Genomic DNA, 19,411 nt, shown 5'->3' on the forward strand with positions numbered 1-19,411 from the left:
TTTTGATTTGATTTGATTTGACTTCTAGTTTAAACTCATGATTTTAAATCATGATTGATTTCACATGTCAAATTATCCAAAAAAGCATGACGTGATTTCAATTTTTTAAAATATAAAATTTATTTATAAATTTATATTTTATAGACTCTTAAAACAAATTATAAAAAAAAATCTATAAATTGATAGATATTTTTAATAATTATCCCCATTAATTATTTCTTAATCTCATTAACTTTCACCAACTTTTATTTATGTCTACCAACATTTAATTTATGTGGGAGGATTATATTAAAGAGTAGTTACATTAGTATTCATGTTAAATTTTCATTTTTATTGAACTAAAGTTTGATTAATTGATGTTGTATTTTTTAGAAAGATCTTCTAGTAGTGTACTAATTTTGTTATGAATTATGACTTGCTCATTTGGTAAGATTGTATAAGAATTGAGAATGTTTTGATAGTTTTCATAATTTGGGGGTTTTATGTCTATAAGAAAAAAAAATACAATTTAAAATATCCAAATTGTGTGTCCAAACATGATTTGAAACCATGTTTTCAAATCATGTCAAAACGGGGGTAGGCGTTTGGTCATGGAAACCAAGTACTTTTCACTTTATTTGGAATTTTGAAGTTGGAGTTAAAGGAATTGTGTTTGGTTATAGTTTTTGCAAAGAGTATTTGGTTGTTTGAATGTATTGAAAGTTAAAAAAAAATGAAAACAAGGTTTTAGGTGTTTTCTAGATTCTAAATACAACTTCAAGTCGTATTTGGAATTTTCATAGTCAAAAATTGATTTTCAAATAAAGTGAAAAAAACATTCCGGAAAAAAGTGAAAAATTCTCATGGCCAAACGGGCTCTTACTATCTCCATCCACTGTCTCTTCTTTTAAGTAAATCTTTAAAAAAATGATTTAGCAATAATTTAACTTCAAAATTTTCATTACAACTTTAATAAAATAATTTCTAGCCACAAAAATTCTTAACTTGTTTTCAATTAGAAGATTCAAATTTTTTTATTTTTTTCTTAAAATTCATACTTAATCAAACATCATCATAACCATAAAAATAAATTGTTACTAACTCTTCACTGACTAATTAAGGGAAAGGATAAAAAATGCCTCTCACTTATAGAAATAGTATATAAATTTGCGCTCTATTTTTAGTCTTAAATATGCCCTTATTGCCAGTAGAAGCTCAAATTTCCTTTCAATTATGAAAAGTAGTATTAATTTGTCCTTTGAATTTGATCCCAAATACGTCCTTATCGGTGAAAATTTGCTCAAATTGCCTCTTAAAACCAACAAAATGCTGCTTAATGCTATTTAATCTCACTTAACGTTACTTTTCACAAGCGCTACTTAATTTGTTTTATCAAGCTTTTATAAAATGCTTCTAAGTATATTTTTCTCAAAAGTGTCTTTTTAAAGCTGAATCGATTCTTTTAAGTGTGTTTAACACACACCAACATTACTTGATGCTATTTTTTACCACTACTTAATCATGTTCTTTTTTTTTTCTTCTTATTTAATGCTACTTAACATTACTTAAGTAATACTCAACGGGCTCTTCTTCTTCTTCTTAATCATTCGCCTCATTCTTCTTATTTAATACTCTCTTTGGTTCATTTTATTTGTCATGTTTTTTTCGCGTCCTTTAGAAAAACATTAACTAATACAGTAATTTGACTAAACTAAATCCTTATTTATTCTTTGATCTTAATTAATATGGTACTTTTTTTTCACCAGATTAATCTTTCTCCACATGTATTGAGAAAGGTATTGGTAGAAACTAATAATTAATTTTACATTAATTTTCTAAAATGACAACTATTTTGGACAATCTATTTTTAGCAAGAATGATAAATAAAGTGGACTGCGAGGAAGTCCTATCTAACACTACCTATTCCTAGGGGTGGACACAGTTTGAGCCAACCCGAAATTCGAACTTTTTAAATATTTGGTTTGGATATTTGGATTATGGATTGGATTTCAGAATGGATATGAATTTAGTACTACAGATTTTTGGATATCCAAAATTTCAAATTTTTTATACCTTATATCTAGCCCTACCTATATCATATTTGCCCAGTACTAATAAGTCTAGTTTCTAAAGGTCCAATAGATTAGTACCTAAGGTCATATCTATTAAACTATTAAGTCCAATATACAATTCTCTGCTGAATCAAATATGATATAGGGTTTTCTTGCTTCTCAAGTCTCAAAAGTCTCACGTTAGTGTCACTCACTACAGAGTTCGTTGTTATTTTTCCAGATGACTACTTAGATTTTATTTTGTTCATTTTCACTTTTCCAGAATGCTTTTATTTGGTATGGATTTACTATGTTGGACATGACTTGAATTTGTAAATCCTAATTTGAACTAAAAGGCTTTTTTTACTGAGCAATTAAGATTTAGATTTACATTTGTAGAATTAACACATGAATTTCGTTCCTAATAAGTTTGCCTTAAGTCTCAAGAGTCAAATTCGAAAATTCGAAATATCCAAACCGAATAATCTGAAACCGAACTTAAAATATCCAATCCAATCTGAACTTATTTGGATTGGATTTGGATTGTAATTTCTTCAATCCGAAATCGAATATCCGAACCGAAAATTTCATATTCAATTCGATGGCCCGAATGCCCACCCCTACCTATTCCTACTTGATGTTATAACCAATACTTAACATTATTTAAAGCAACTTATTTTTAGTTAATGCTATCAATTGTTGCCTTTTAAATACCCCACTTCATAATAAGTGATATTTTTAGTTTGAGCACACAAACTATTCACTTCTAGACATAGAAAGTAAGAAGTGATAATACTATCTTATTGTTAATCAAATGCCTTGAAAAAGAAGTAGCCCTTTAATCACTTCTTAGTTATGTAAAATTTTATTTCTTTAAATAAGGGTAAAGTTGGAAGAAAAATAATTAATGTCTTCTTGACGTTGTGAAACACCACTTTTTTTTAAAAGGAGCCTTGACGTAATTGGTAAAGTTGTTGCCGTGTAAAGTTGTTGTCACGTGACCAGGAGGCCATGAGTTCGAGCTGTGAAAATAGCATCTTGCAGAAATGCAAGTTAAGACCGACTACAATAGACTCTTGTGGACAGGCCCTTCTGTCACACCCTAGCAATGATAGGGCATGACGGGCACCCGACTCTCATCAGAGTCGAGCGAACTCTTAGACATTCGCTCTATTAAAACCTGTCATTTCAAAAACTTTTAAGAACATAAAATTTTTCCAATTAGAAATCATTATCTCTATAACGATTATGAAAACTTTCAATCCATAAGTACTTTAGATCAATTCATATTATCTAAAATATACTCTTTTAAAATCCATAAATGACTCAACTGATATCACTTGTCGACATCTCGACAAACATACCACAGGACACTGTCTGCAGAAGCCTCTAAGAAGTGAACTGGACATTATGAGTCAGGACAGGGCCCTGACATACCCATAATCATACATATCTCTATACACACAGCTCCAGAATGAGGTGGAACCTGCCAATCCCAGCAGACGTCAAAGCATCCTAGCTATATACTTATCCTGCCAAACAATTTGGGGCTGCGGGCATGAACGCAGCGTCCCCAAGCAAAAGGACGTCAGTACGGACAATGTACTGAGTATGTAAGGTGGTAACAAATCATAATCATAATTTGATTTAGGATAGAAGAAATCACAATCTAACTCAATACCTACAGCCTTCGCTGGAAGAAACATAAACATATACATGAAGTCTCCAAAACAATCTTTAAGTAAATAATGCAATCTAACACACATTCTTTAAGTAATTAATGCAATCTAACACACATGCCGCTTCCGACATATTAACAAAATGGTCCCTTCGGACAGCCGCTTCCGGCTAGTATCACAATAGTCCCTTCGGACGGACGCTTCCGGCATAATAATGATGGCCCCTTCGGGTAGCCGCTTCCAGCTTAATAATAATGGCCCCTTCGGGCAGCCGCTTTCGGCTTAATAATAATGGCCCCTTCGGGCAGCCGCTTCCGGCTTAATAATAATGGCCCCTTCGGGCAGCCGCTTCCGGCTTAATATCACAATCATGTCAACACAAATTTAATCCACAAATATCAATACAAGAGATGATGCTATGGAATGTAAACATAAATCGTAAATGAAATGAAATAGTAAAATCCCGCACCCCCTTTGGAGTGGTTTTGAAAATCTAAATAGTAAAATCTCGCACCCCTTCGGGGTGGCTTTGAAAATCTAACTTTATGTTTCCTTTAGTATAAAACTAATTTCCTCGAAATCATTAGTAAAACCTTATACACATCTCAACTGGCACCTTATGGGTGTTCCCTTCGGAACAGAATAGGAGTACAATATCAATAAACCATCACAAGAAACATTTAGACCTTACTCGTCTAAGAATGGAATCATATGGAGTACTTATAGAATGAATAACAACAAGGATCATGCCAAAATGAAAGAAGGAATAGCCTTAACATACCTGTTAGCGACTATTCGTAAATCCGATCGCCTCGTCGCTCTTTTAGCCTATTTAATATAAGAGTAACGTTATCGTTAGTAACTACATTTTCTAGTTCACAGATCTATAGCCCATTCCTTATAGAACTTATCCTTTAGTTCACATATTTTCGTTTTTTTTTTTGGATTTTCTATTATCTAAGGACTCAACGAAAATCGGGCAGCACTTCCCCTATATATTCCGCCTATCCTGAATTTCTAATTGCTCTCCTGTTGACACTGAAATACCAACAACAACATATGGACACAACCATATCTTCAATTCTTTTAATTCAACAAGAACAACAACATATCAAAACAACCCCCAACTACAACATAAAAGATGCCCGAAATTCTAACGAACACCTACAATACACCAAGCAGCCCACATACACTTCTTATACATTATTTCATATGATCTCTTCATCTAATTTTAGTGAAATACTACAGCAGCCACACGACAACTACATCATCTATTCATACGCAAATAAGCTACATTATTATCACTACAATCCTTACAACAACCCACAAACAACCTTGGCTCCAACTTTAACCATTAAATACCTTCATTTCCATCATATACTCCATGACAACCACAACCAAAAATTAATTCACCATTTTTTTATTAAAACAGCCCATGAAACTAATATACATTTTAGCATGATTTGAGCTTTCATTTTTACAGATTTCACTTCCACCAAATTGAGAAAGGATCAAGGCATCACTAAACATGCAAGATGGAATCAATCCTTACCTTAAAACCTTGATTTTTTCTTGCAATACTTGAGGCAATCAAGGGCTGCCATGGCCGAGAACTTGGCAGCCATGGATGGTCATCTCTTCTCCTTCAATTCAAGGTAGGATTTGATATTTTAATGGAAGCAAACAGCAGCTGGCCGTGAACAGTGACGACCGTGAACAGTGGCGGCCATGAACAGTGGCGGCTTGAACAGTGCATCCGTGACCTTCTCTCTCTCTCTCTCTTTAAGTTTGAGAGCTTCTCTCACTAACTCTACTTTGATGGATGAATTTTGTGAATGAATGGTGGAATATAAGTCATCTTATGCTTTATATAAGTAGCCCTTAACATTGACACATGTCCCACTAATTTACTTGGTTAACTTTAATTAATCAATAAATGCCACTTAATAACTTAATCATAGTTAAATAAATCCCTAATCTTCATTAATATTTTCATACTAGTTGAAACTTATAAACACTCGTGCACTAATTAAAATTGAGAATTAAAAGTCCCTATTACATATCCCAAAATAATCCCGTCCTTAACTTATGTCGATTAACTTACGAATACTTCAACGTATAAATATATGGGGTATAACAATACTCATGTAATATAGCACTAGTCCATAACTTCATTTTCCACACATAAAATATCATTCCCAATCACCGTCGTCACACTTTTTTCGTCTTAAATAATTTTGGGACTTCATTCCTTGTACACACCAAGTTATTCGTTTCATGCTTGAATATGATCAAATTCTCCGGGCTTGAGTAAATTTACTCATGTTGGACGGTCCAATTTCCTAGTCCAAAAATACGGAGTGTAACACCTTCCCTGAACCACACTCATAACGGGAGTTTGGTGCATTAGGCTGCCTCTGCCCTACTTATTCTGAAACAAAATGAATAGATAAAAACACTACTTCTTATCAAACAGAGGGAATACCAATTGCTCTGGAAAAGGATGAGACACTTAGCATATTATAGCACACTCCATCCATTCACTTTTACTTATCCACTGTTAACTTTGCGCGTAATAAATCAAGTATATATTTTACTATAATATCTATCTTAATTGGTGTATAATCTCAATAAACGAAAGATGATTTGAAAATAAGTAATCAATGTTAAGAGTAAAATAGGAAAAAAAATGTTTGTCTTTCTTATATATTTTTTTTAAATTAAAGTCCACTAGGCTTTTGGCCTAGGGCTAATTTTATAAATTTTATCAAAAAATCTAGAAGTCTGTACAACTGTAGCCAAAAAGGCTAATGAAAAATACAAAATTTAAACCAATGATCAAATTAAGACTTATAACTTGTCTTAATTTGATATTACAAAATGTTAAAAAATTACTAATAGAATGAAATTTGAAATAATTGCTCCATAAAGAACTTCTGTTTCTATATCTCACATGCTCTATATTTGGCCCTCTATATGCACCAAGGCAGTACATTTTCTAACTAATGACCAGTTCTCAGTAGGATGAGCATCCCGGGGTGCTAATACCACCAACTAAGAAACAACCACTAAATAGAAACTGTATGCCCATGTGTACTCAAGAGGTCTGTTGTGTTCCATGTGCTCAATCATTAAGAGCAGTAATTCCACTTCATGTCATTTGTCAAAAGTGCCTCCAACCAGTTGCAATTTATGCGGGTAAACCTTCTCAACATCCTGATTATACTGTGTTTCGCTGCTTGTTGGTATTCCTTCGGTGTGGTTGTTCTGTGGTACCTGTTGAATTAAAAATCCTCCATTTATGTTAGTTTGTGTACCTGCAACCATTAGCAAACAGTTAGTGTAAACCAAATCCTTCACATTCTCCTCCCAAAGGATTTGAGTGTGAGGACCTCCTTTTCTCCCACCTTCCCCCTAATATTCAGTCTCCTTAACATGATCTAATTCTTAGATAGGGCAGCTGTAATTTGTCACTGTTCACAATTCTTTTACAGTGGCTCTCCATGTCATGAAAGGAATTGAATTGCATGTCCCCTGTGTCTAAAGCTAAATTAGCCAAGTGATCTGCTAATTTGTTTCCTTCCCTATAAATATGCTCTATCACCACCACTTTTTCCTCACTAATTCTCCAAATTTCTTCCACCATAGTAATGATTTGCCAAGGAATTCCCCATGTCCTTTGAATAGAGTTCTTCAGCAAAAGTGAATCTGTCTCTATCCTTATTTGATCCCATTAATTGTCTTTTAAATACCTGAGAGCCTGTAAAATGGCTAGGGCCTCTGCCTCGGTGTTGATGCTTTGAAGATCCTCTATTTCTCTGGCCTGTGCTTGTATCACATCTCCCCTTTCATCCCTTACACAAAAGGCCCATGAACTCCTACCCGGGTTTCCTCTTGAGGTTCCATCAGTATTGACTTTTATCCATCTAATATCTGGAGTTCTCCAAGTCACTGGTGTTACTCTTATCTTTGGAGAATATCTCTGTAATGCCTCAACAATCACACTCCAATTATATGGTGCATACCTAAAATTTTTCCTTCTCACCTTCATGAATTGAATCAAAGTATGCATCACCTAGTAAATAAGTTTTGTGATTGACACCTTCCCTTCATGTCTCATAGTGTTTCTCCTCTTCCAGAGTTCCCAAATAATAATAGCAGGGACAGCTTGGTTGATGCATTTGACATGTAGTCTACTAGGCATATCCCACCATCTGTTAATTATTTGGGTAACTTGCAAATTTTCAGTATTTATTCCCACTGGTCCACAAAATTACTTCCAGATGGCTTGAGCTGTTGGTGAGTGTAAAAAGACATGGGAGGTATCTTCCACTTCTGGATGTTGACAACAATAGCATCTGGAAGGGAATTGGTGTCCCCATTTCTTCAACTTATCATCTAGTGGTAGCTTGAACTTCCAAAATCTCCAAATAAAAAAAGATATCTTTATTGGTAGTCCTTTAATCCACATCTGCTTATACAAATTACTGGGGTCTTTTCTTTGTCTGAGCAATTGAAATGCAGACCCAACTGTGAATTTTCCCCTCGAATCTAATTTCCAGAAAGCCTTATCTGCTTAGCCATTTTCATTTGGTGGATTAGTGTGCTGCACAATATGGTCTGCTAGATCCTCAGGAAGGATTCTTCTTAGCAACTGTTCATCCCATTGCCCCACTTCTGCAGTTTCTTTTACAAGGATGATTGTGAGATCACACTCAAAATCTTGTCTTTCTTATATGCTAAAATAGACAAGTATTTTTTTTTATAATATATTGAATAAGTAAAAATGAAGTATGAATCTAAAGTCAAACAAATAGTAAAAGAAAAGAAAAGTGTGGTTCACTTCCACTTGACATTTAAAGAGTTTGGTACCACTACTATTCCACCATTCCATTCAAATTTTTTTTCATCAAGTTCCAACACAAATCTCATGCTCTGATCACATTCTGCCCTCCACGTTACTCAATTATCCAATCTGCTAACCGACTCAATTCAAAACAAATATAATTGCTAAAATGAAAATAATTAAATTTTTGTATCGCACTCATTTTCTTTCCTATGCCACCTATCCAAGAACTTCATTTTTTTGCTCAAAACGTCATTTCTTCTCTTACAGTTCTCTGAAACTCAGTTTTTGCCAAAATCAAGGTGACCCTTTTTCTATTTTTAGTATACAATTTTGTGGAAGTTTTAATCTTGCTTAAGTTTAACCAATCATTTTCATTATTTTAAGGATTCTTTGATTGACCCTTTGGTGACTTCTCAGCTATGAACGAGTCTTTAACATTGTCTTTTGTGAATTTTTTAGGCAGTTTGTCCATATTTAAGCTCTATTTTAATTTCTTGGATTGGCCCTTGTTCTATTTTTCTGTTTTTAGTATACCATTTTGAGAAAAATTTAATTTTGTCCAAGTTTAGCCAATTAATTTCATTATTTTAAGGATTCTTTGATTGACCCTTTGGTGATTTCTCAGCTATGAACAAGTCTAACCATTTTTTTTGTCAATTTTTAAGGCAAATTTACCATATTTAAGCTCTATTTTAAATTCTTTAATTGAACTTTTTTTCCCCCCTATTTTTTAGTATACCATTTTGTTAAAATCTTAATCTTGCTTAAGTTTAACCAATTAATTTCATTATTTTAGGCTTCTTTGATTGACCCTTTGGTGATTTCTCAGCTATGAACAAGTCTAACCATTTTTTTTTGTGAATTTTTAAGGCAAATTTACCATATTTAAGCTCTATTTTAAATTCTTTAATTGACCCTCCCCCTTTAGTATACCATTTTGTTAAAATCTTAATCTTGCTTAAGTTTAACCAATTAATTTCATTATTTTAGGCTTCTTTGATTGACCCTTTGGTGATTTCTCAGCCATGAACAAGTCTAACCATTTTTTAGGCAAATTGTCCATATTTAAGCTCTATTTAATTTCCTTGATTGGCCCTTTTTTATTTTTCTATTTTTAGTATACAATTTTGTGGAAGTTTTAATCTTGCTTAAGTTTAACCAATCATTTTCATTATTTTAAGGATTCTTTTATTGACCCTTTGGTGATTTCTCAGCTATGAATCATTTTTAATATTTATTTTTTTTGTGAATTTTTTAGGCAATTTGTCCATATTTAAGCTCTATTTTAATTTCTTTGATTGACCCTTTTTCTATTTTTCTATTTTTAGTATACAATTTCGAGAAAAATTTAATTTTGTCCAAGTTTAGCCAATGATTTTCATTATTTTAAGGATTCTTTGTTGACCCTCTGGTGATTTCTTAGCTATGAACAAGTCTGACCATTTTCTTGTGTGAACATGTTAAGGCAAATTGACCAAGATTAAGGTCTATTTTAGTTTCTTTGATTGATCCTTTTGAGATTTACAGCTTTGAACAAGTGCTACCAATTTTTGGTGTGAATCTTTTAGGCAAATTGTTTAATATTAAGCTCTATTTTTATTTCTTTGGTTGACCCTTTTGTGATTTTACAGCTTTTAACAAATCTAACCAACTTTTTGTGTGAATATTTTAAGGCAAATTGACCAAGACTAGACTCTGTTTTAGTTACTCTGGTTGACCCTTTGGTGATTTCACAGCTTTGAACAAGTCTAAACAATTTTCTTTTTGTGAACATAACAATTTTTTTGTGAATATTTTAAGGCAAATTGACCAAGATTAGGTACGGAATTTACCTAAATACAAGGTCATCAATGAGTTGTTCTGCAACTCCAGCTATGGCAAGGGAGAAAGAAATGGAACAAATGGATAGAATATTAGCTGCAAAAGAGGATGACCATGGTGGGGTGATAGTGGAAATGACTAATGAGCCCTTGGCCCCTTCTGTCTTTGGTTCTTTGCTTAGAGCCTCACTTTCTCATTGGAGACAACAGGTATGTACAAATTTATTTTGTCTTTTTGGTTACTGTTTAGATTCTATGTTTTAAAATTTCACTGTAGTTCTTGATCATAAAGTCAACCCTGTATGATTCCCCTTTGTTGTGACTTGTGAATAAGTTAAGAAAGTTTTTTTTTTTTTCGGTGTTTCATCATTAGCTGAGTCAAAAAACACTAGCTGATTTCTTTCCTAAGCCTGGTGGGCAGAGTTATCTGGAGCTGGAGGCTGTGCTGGTGGGAGGTAGCATATTCGGTGGAATAGTTGAGTTGTGGGGGCCGTTTTAAAAAAAGAGAGACTCCTTTTTGCCTAGTTCGTCGTAAGTGTTGCGGGATATTTTAAAGGTGTCTCCTCACCCAAAAGTAACAATAAAGTTGCTGTTAAAAGGTTCTTTTATCTTAATAGTATATAGTACTGCACATAAGGGTGGGGGCAAACCTTGGAGACCAGTGTTCAAATTCCAACAAAAGACTTTTTTCCATCTGTTTAAGTTTTGATGGGCAGAATTTCTCGGTACCTCTGCTGGTGCAAGATAGCAGGTACCCAATAGATAGTCGAGGTGCGCGAAAGTTGACCGGGATACAACAATTATTAAAAATCTGTATAACACTGTAGATGTTTTCGTTTTCTTTTTCACCCTTAATTTTGGGGGGGGGGGGGGGAGCTGAGAAGGGGGGAGTTGCCACATATTTTGCTAAATCTGGTAGGTTTGTCGTCTTAGACTGCGAAAACGAAAAACGTTCCTTTCATGCTCATGTTTATCTGGTTTCTTTGTTTTGCTCCTAAACATCTAAGTTTTTTGTTTCTTGCCTCCTGAACATTTTAGTTTCACAAATTTAGGATTGTTATTCAGTTTGATGGTGGCTGAAATGTAACTTCATAGAAATTAAAGATGTACCAATTTTTTTTTTGGGTGGGTGGGGTGGGGTGGGGGGTGGGGGCGATGATGTCGAAGTTGGGAGGAGGTACATTTGAGTGCTGGAGATGTTAGCAATACGCCATGTAAACCTTAGATTGCCTATAGATTGGGCTTTGGAATTTCTATGGCAAGATTTTGATTCATATTTCATCCTTGATAATAGGTGGACATACTTGCAGGGTAAAAAAGGTGTTTGGATCAAATTTCCTATTGAGCTTGCAACACTTATTGAACCTGCTGTCAAGGTAAGTTTGTTTCTTTCTCACGGTGATTAGAAAGTAAATTGGTTTCGTCTCAATTTCTGATACAGTTATCCTATTGCTCTGCAGGAAGGATTTTATTACCACCATGCAGAACCAAAATACTTGATGCTTGTGAGTTGGCTATCCGGAACTGCTAACACTATTCCAGCAAATGCTACGCATAGAGTGGGTATTGGTGCTTTCGTCATGAATGAAAAGAATGAGGTATGTTTTGGTGTTACTCATTCTGCCTAACGGTCTTGTCTATAAGCACTCAGTTTTGTTGGAAAATCGGGAAAAGAGACCTATCTTAATAATACTTTGAGGAAAGAACAATTACAAGCTGCTTCCTCACAGAGGGGCAACTGAAATGCAGTTTTTCCAGCTTTAGCCATGAGTCGGGATTCGATTTTGTTCATGATGCACCTCAAAAGCACATGATTGTATGTGTTTATTCCTTGAATCAAATACATGGATATTGTTACTATTCTTAAAACAAGAGCACAAATGAGGGAATGACGGTCAATTGAATTTTTTTTTCCTGTCGAGGGTTTCCTTCTTGTCAAGGACAAGAAAAAGGGGTAGCAATAAGATCTACAGAAGTCAATAGTCCAGAATCAAATCAAAGAAGTTACATGGCTTTGAAGAAGAAGAAGACAGTTTCATTGTTATTTTGCAGGTGCGCAAGACGTTCATGATTGGTCAATTTTTGTGTCCAACATGAGCATCATGGATGTTATAGAATTAATTGGGCGGAATAACTCTATAGAGGGGGAAATTGGGTAAATGGCAGGTGGGGGATTTCGAAGAGAAAATCAGGTACATGATGGCTGATGGTAAGACGGGAACCAAAGTCTAGGTATGTGACTGTGTATTGAGGGACCTACAAGACTGAGAGATGGGTGATCCTCAAGGCAAGTTCAAGGGACTCTTCTTCTGAGTCTGTTTAGGACCCAAACGAAGCGAGTTCTTCTGTGTAGACAGCAGCACACAATGCTCTTTTAACAGTTGTGAGGAAAAGGAATATACGTGAATAGTGGTTTTTTTGTGCAAGTCCGCCTGTGAAACTGATCCACTCTGCCACTACAAAATCATGGAATTTGCTGGACAGTTTACTTTTAGTCATTCAGGTGATTTCAAAAACAGTGGAGCATCTGCTTTCTTGCTGGAAATAAGAATATTGAGATTATAGAGGGAAAAACCTGGACCTGCAGAGGCGGAGCTAGAATTTTAAGTTTATGGGTTCTAGATTCTAAAAAAAGAAAGTTATTGGGTTCTTGGTAATTATTTATATATATCAAGTGGATTTTTTAACAAAAACACAAAGTTTGTGCCAAAGCTATTGGTTCTGCCGTACCATAAGCAGCATGCTAGCTCTGGCCCCCTGCTTTCATGCAGTAATAAAGATTGTTTGGAGAATATCCGAAGTTTTTTGGTATCTTCTGTGTGGAACTCACAATATATTTCTACTAGCATAGTAATTGGGTAAACTTTGTGGATATTATCTCTTTTATATAAGCTTGGCCATTTGTATACTCTTCTATAGGGGTACTCCTTACCTTTTGCTATCAAGGAAACTTGATTATTCAAAAACAAAAAAAAGGAACTATTAATTTATAAATATTAAGATCTACATAAAAGTGGAATTATTTTGATGATAGCTGCTCCCTATTAACCTCTATCAACAGCTTTGCTGTGTGTGTTTGCATGTGCTGATAAGTATTCTCTGCCAATAAATTTAGTCAAATCACTTGTCTTTTCTTCCTAAACGTGAATGGATTAGTTAACTAGACTTTATATTACCAAACAGGCTACAGTAACGCCAAGACAGAAGCAGCAGTTAGACAGATAGAGGACAGACAGTTAAAGATGACAAAAGGTTGTAGATAAGTGACTGTAGGGAGAGAATGCCTGAGATGTGTTAAACTTGTACATCTCAAGGTTATATTCATCAACAATTAATGAAACTAATGGTACTTATCTAGTGTCAAATATATAACATCATGGGAATAATTACTCTGTACATACTGATTAATGAGGACCATGGCCAGAAGGCAACTTCAGTGTGGGTTGCATGAAGATATCTTCTTGATTGCACCTCATGTCTTTATACCTCAACTTGCTTGGATATTTTCGTTCAATTTTCATTTTTAGTATATGGACCACCTTATCTCACCTTCTCTCCGTGGAAAAGTTTTTTTTTTTTTTTTTTTTTTGTCTCCATGTATATCATTCTGATTGTATTTAGCTTACATTTTTTCTGTACTTATATGTATTACCTGGCTGTATATATGTATGTAGTACTTAATTGTTCGAGTACTCATAGTAATAATTTCATTGATCAAGACTTAATAGTAATCTGTTAAAACCTTAGGTGCTAGTTGTCCAAGAAAAGAGTGGAAGATTTCGTGGAACTGGTGTGTGGAAGTTACCTACAGGAGTTGTTGATGAGGTATGTGTGATTACAACTTCTATGCCATGTGCAAAAGTTAAATTGAGTGAAATAGAGGAAAAATAAAGCAATTGCACTGTAAGAATATTTGCTATTATGTTGAACTTTTCATCCACAGGGTGAAGATATATGTGATGCAGCTGTCAGAGAAGTAAAAGAAGAAACAGGGGTGAGTGAGAATTCAGATGTCAATTCTTTTTCTTTTTAAATAAAAACTAGTTATTCCTTATATTAGTTTGATTCAGAATTTAGTAACGACAGTCACTTACTTGGTATCCATTAATACAGGTTGACACAAAGTTTGTAGAAATACTGGCATTCAGGTTCTCTTTCGGTTAAAGTTAAATATAAGTTACCCTTGCTGCATTTTATGCTAACATGCTTCATTTGTGTATGAAAATCTGATTTAATTAAATTGCAGGCAAAGCCACAGGTCATTTTTTGAAAAGTCAGATCTATTCTTTGTCTGCATGCTACAACCTCTCTCCTTTGATATCCAGAAACAGGACGCAGAAATAGAGGCAGCCGAGGTATCAGGACTAGGACTTTCCCTGTTAAAAAATTATGCTCTGAGACTTGACCATTTCCTTTTTTCCCTTCACAAACAGCTTTTTCTCTCGTCTGGGCAAATTGCATTCTATTTAAAGTGTTTTTAGCTAGATTCATGTGGTTTTGCTCTCAGAGAAAGTAATCAAGTAGAATCAGTCAACATGAGCTTTATGGACTGATTGGCCAAGCTTTCAGAATTTACTTATTTTGAAACTTTTTTGTTATAAGTGCTTTTTGAAAAAATTACTTTTGGAGAGTAGCCGTTTGTGTTTGGCTAATCAATACGAAAAGCACTTTTACCAATATTAGAGCAACAATTTGTGCTCTGCCAAGGTTCCAAAAGTGCTTCGGGGAAAAAACTACATATTTCATCTCTTGAAAACAACTTCAGGAAAACAACGTCTGGTACTACTCAAGAACACTTATTTCCCCCCTAAATCCTAGGTCAAACACTTCAACTCTCTAAAATAAACACTTTTGTAAAAAACACTTCTCGCTTTTAGAAGCGCGAGGAAATTAACTTGGATCCTTTTAAACTTAATTCTTAGAAAATAATGTGAAGATTTGTACATAGGCGAAGTAAAATCGCATTAAATAAGCAGTTCCTAGCACCACGCTCCAGGCTCGTGTTTTTCTTAATACTTTTTGTTTTTCTCCTACTTGCAGTGGATGCCATTTGAACAATACGCAGCTCAGCCATATGTCCAAGGGCATGATCTTTTCAGGTACATTTCCGACATATGCTCGGCAAAGACGGAGGGAAGGTATACAGGATTCTCATCGGTTCCTACAGTGACCAGTTTTTCTGAGAAGAAAACCTACTTGTACATGAATAGCAATGACAGAACAACCGGTCACGACGACCCCTAATGTGAGAGGATGCTATGAAGATTGATTCTTTTATTCCACAAAGGAGGAAAAGGAAGAGATATAGAGAAGAAGTTTGAGTCAATGTGACTTCAATGAAGCATATAAAGGTGAAATTCTTTTTTAGTATGATAGAATAACATGGGATCAAAAGTGTTTTGTGATGGGAGAATTGACTTTCAGGTTTAATTTTGTATTTGATACATGATGCATCAAGTGTACATTAAGAATTTTTTGTGTACTTAAGTTTCTTTGATTGGCCTTTGGAACTCTCTTCTACTTACTAAAGTTTCGCATACAAATATTTAAATTTCTTGTTCTTCCTCTTGGCTCTTAACCACGTGCCTGTTGAAGAATGAACCGGCGACTCATAGGCCACTTGGTTAAGGGAACCACCGGTGCCATAGCGACAATGAGTCTTCATAGAGCAATTGTCACCTTAGAAGTGAAGGCGAGGTTGCTTACGGTGGATACCTAGGCGTCGAGAGACTAGGAAGGGCTTCTCGACTAGGAAGGGCGTAATAATTGATGAAATGCTTCGGGGATAGTAATAATTGATGAAATGCTTCGGGGATAGTATAAAACTTCTAGCTATACAACTCAGAGACGAGGAGCGTAGTAATCAGTAAAATGCTATGTGAAACGCTCCTCCTCGTCTCTTGTCAATATGCAAATAGTCAAGCTCTCATGAATGGGAAAATAGACATTTTTGTAATTTTTTGCACAATGTGGAGAACATAAATAGTATGAACGTAAATATTAAGCCAATTAGAATGCAATGTTATATATAGGAATTTTTAGCTGTCATAGCTAACTCTAATAGGCATTTATGAGTAATAACTACTATCTAATTTAATTACTTTTAGTAGCTACAATGAATTTTCAATTCATTGCTTATAGCTATTTTGTATTCACAAGCTCAAATTCTTTTCCCTCACTCCTCTCTTCCCTCTCATTTTCCACTCTCTTCAACCCCATACTCCTCTTTATCATCCTCTCTCTCCACCGAAAACCTAGCCCCCAAATTAGAAAATCCTAAAAATCAGAGCTTCCGAATCCACACAACAACAAGTTGAAGAACCACAAGACATTAAACAAGAGCCTGATGTTGAACAAGAAGAATACAAAAATGATGTCGTAGAAGAAGAAACAGTACATGAAGAAGACGAAGAAGAACCAGATCCCGAAGACGAGAATCGTAAAGCGGCGGCCATGAGATCCGCCACTACCACCGGCGAGCAAATCTTTGAGGGATTGGATCTGAGGCTTGTATTCGTTTTTGAGGAGTAGAGACAATCTCAGGCTTGATGACGATTTGATTGGGGACGAACCGATGATACAAACGGATAAATTTTTACATGACCAAATACACCTGCTCATCACCGGTAAATTGAGCAAATACACCTGCTCATTATCAGAAAATTGAGCAAATACAACTGCTCATCATAATCAAATACATGATCAAATATACCTGCTCGTCACCGAAAAATTGAGCAAATACACCTGCTCGTCATTCTCCTCATGTATATCAAATCTGAGTATATTTAAGTGTATTCCATGGCTTCTTCTTCTTCTTCTTCTTCTTCTTCTTCTTCTTCTTCTTCTTCTTCTTCTTCTTCTTCTTCTTCTTCTTCTTCTTCTTCTTCTTCTTCTTCTTCTTCTTCTTCTTCTTCTTCTTCTTCTTCTTCTTCTTGTATCTTAGATTTGAGTGTATTCGTCATTTTTTGAATTTAAATATAAGTTCAATGTATTTGGCTGATTGTATTTTTTGGCAAAATATATGTATTTGACTATATGTGTTGTTTGAATGATCTATATACATATGGATTATTCTCTTCTTTGCACGTTTTCATGTCAAAGCAACTAATTATGGGCAATTTGCACGATTGCCCTTCTTTGGAGATGGTCTTTAATTTTTGTCCCTCAAATTGCTGGTCTTTAACTTTCGCCCTTCGCCTAAAATACCCCGAGGTTCTGGGTTCGAACCCCGCCTTAGTCATAAAAATAACTAAAAAATTGCAACGCAAGGCTTCGCTAAAAGTCTACCTCTTATGTTGCAGACTTTGTCTTAAGACATAACTAAAAGTCTGCCAGATATGACACACTTTGCCTTATAAGGCAGACTTTTAGTTATGCCTTAAAGCAAAGTCTTCCGCATAAGACTGACTTTAGTTATGCCTTAAAGTAAACTCTATCGCATAAGGCAGACTTTTTACAAAGGATTTTTTTTTTTACTGATTGGGGGTTCGAACCCAGAACCTCGGAGTATTTTTGGTCACCTTTTTAAGTGAAGGGCAAAAATAAAAGACCAGCAATTTGAGGGGCAAAAATTAAAGACCAGTGAAGGCCACTCCGCACAAAAAGTTGACTAATCATTTGCACGATTGCCCTTCAAATGTATTGGTATCTAGTTTTTCCCTCTCAAATTGGTGGTCTTTAGTTTTTGGTCTTCCCTAAAAATTTCTTGGTTTCAGGTTCGAACCCTCGCTCACTCAAAAGTTTTTTTAAAAAAATTGCAAGGTAGAAATTGGAATCGCAAGGGAAAGTTTTGCATGCAAAACTCTACCTCGGATAGAGTTTCAGGTAGAGTTTTGCCTTCAGGCATAAGGCAAACCTCTGCCTTTCAGGCATTTTTTTTTTAACTTAGTTGGAATTTTACAAATCTATGTCTTAAGGCCTAACTTTTGACCGAATAGGCCTAATTTTGGACAAAAGTTAACCCTTAAGACAAATTTGCCTTAAGGCCTAATTTTGGGTAAAAGTTTGTCTTAAGGCAAACCTCTGCCAAGGCCTAACTTTGCTACAAATATCTGTCTTGCGAAATTTCTTTTTTTTACTGAGTTGGAATTTGAACCCAAAATCTCGGCATATTAGGCGAAGAGCAAAAATTAAAGACCACTAATTTGAGAGGCAAAAATTAAAGGCTAGTGCCTTTGAAGGGCAATCCGCACAAAAAAATGACTATGGCATGCGACATTGGGCGGGCCATAAGCCATCTAGTTTTTAATATAAAAGTAATAGTGGTACTGTGGTAGTAGTGGCAGGCTTTTAAGATGTAAGAAAATCTAAATGCATTAGGCACAATATTTTGTGTTAGTGCGCTAATTAAAGACTGAAACAGAATGCGGACTTGTCCAAGGGAAGAGTACGATTTTTGGAGCTTAAAATCCAAGATCTCGTAATTCTCCAGGCCATGTCCAATAAGAAATGCATGAATCATGTTTTTGGATTTGTCCATCAGGATTTTAAGTTTATCTAGTGATGGCCTATGGCTGTACTTGATCGTACTACTACTAGTAGTGTACTAGTGTATAATGGTGGACTGGAGGAAGGGAAATTCCAGACATAGAGTTCAGCCACTGCATGGCCAAAACTTTGGTCAGGAACTCGTTCAAGTGTTTAACATTCATTCTCTTATCAGTTAATAGATCACCCTTTTTCAAAATAAGGGTGAGCGCGCTGCTATATTAATTTAGCTTTCCAAATGTATACAGAAGGTCTATCAGGGTGACTTGGCTGGCTATTTTGTACAACAAAAATGAAGAAGTATCAGTCGCATTCCACTTTCATCCTTCCTTTCTCCCCTTAAACAACGGTAATAACCAACACCGTACCAGCTGGCTTTCAAGCAACTCCAGGAAGAAATAAATCGTATTCACATGCAAGCCACTAGTCTGTGGTACAAAAGAGAGTCACATTTGGGGAATGGATTGACATGGAAATGTTGGAGGAGCATTGTTCAGACTTCAGAAGCATGAACCTACAGTCCTGGACCCAATACCAGTTTAATGC

At 35.1% G+C, this 19,411-nt stretch overlaps 1 protein-coding gene across 2 annotated transcripts; it reads left to right on the forward strand.

The window, feature by feature from the left end:
* The first annotated feature begins 8,598 nt into the window (after positions 1-8,598).
* Positions 8,599-15,888, forward strand: LOC132640222 (nudix hydrolase 2-like). 2 transcript variants are annotated; one of them, XM_060356728.1, is made up of 9 exons: positions 8,599-8,857; positions 10,359-10,588; positions 11,689-11,754; positions 11,839-11,976; positions 14,126-14,203; positions 14,322-14,372; positions 14,492-14,526; positions 14,625-14,733; positions 15,419-15,888. In XM_060356728.1, exons 1-9 carry the CDS (start codon positions 8,725-8,727, stop codon positions 15,620-15,622), a joined length of 1,044 nt encoding a protein of 347 aa, XP_060212711.1. In that variant the 5' UTR covers positions 8,599-8,724; the 3' UTR covers positions 15,623-15,888. The 2 variants fall into 2 exon arrangements, with proteins under 2 accessions (XP_060212711.1, XP_060212712.1); XM_060356729.1 differs by lacking the exon at positions 8,599-8,857 and having other exon boundaries at positions 10,372-10,588; positions 11,673-11,754.
* Positions 15,889-19,411: the final 3,523 nt, after the last annotated feature.

The sequence above is a fragment of the Lycium barbarum genome, chromosome 5, assembly GCF_019175385.1.
Source record: "Lycium barbarum isolate Lr01 chromosome 5, ASM1917538v2, whole genome shotgun sequence".
Lineage (NCBI taxonomy): Eukaryota > Viridiplantae > Streptophyta > Magnoliopsida > Solanales > Solanaceae > Lycium > Lycium barbarum.

Excerpts from the sequence above, each read along its gene's own strand:
- LOC132640222 (XM_060356728.1), top strand. The coding sequence starts at position 8,725 with ATGAAAATAATTAAATTTTTGTATCGCACTCATTTTCTTTCCTATGCC. Across the intron at positions 8,858-10,358 it reads CAGTTTTTGCCAAAATCAAG|GCAAATTGACCAAGATTAGG; the intron begins GTGACCCTTTTT and ends GAATATTTTAAG. Across the intron at positions 10,589-11,688 it reads TTTCTCATTGGAGACAACAG|GGTAAAAAAGGTGTTTGGAT; the intron begins GTATGTACAAAT and ends ACATACTTGCAG.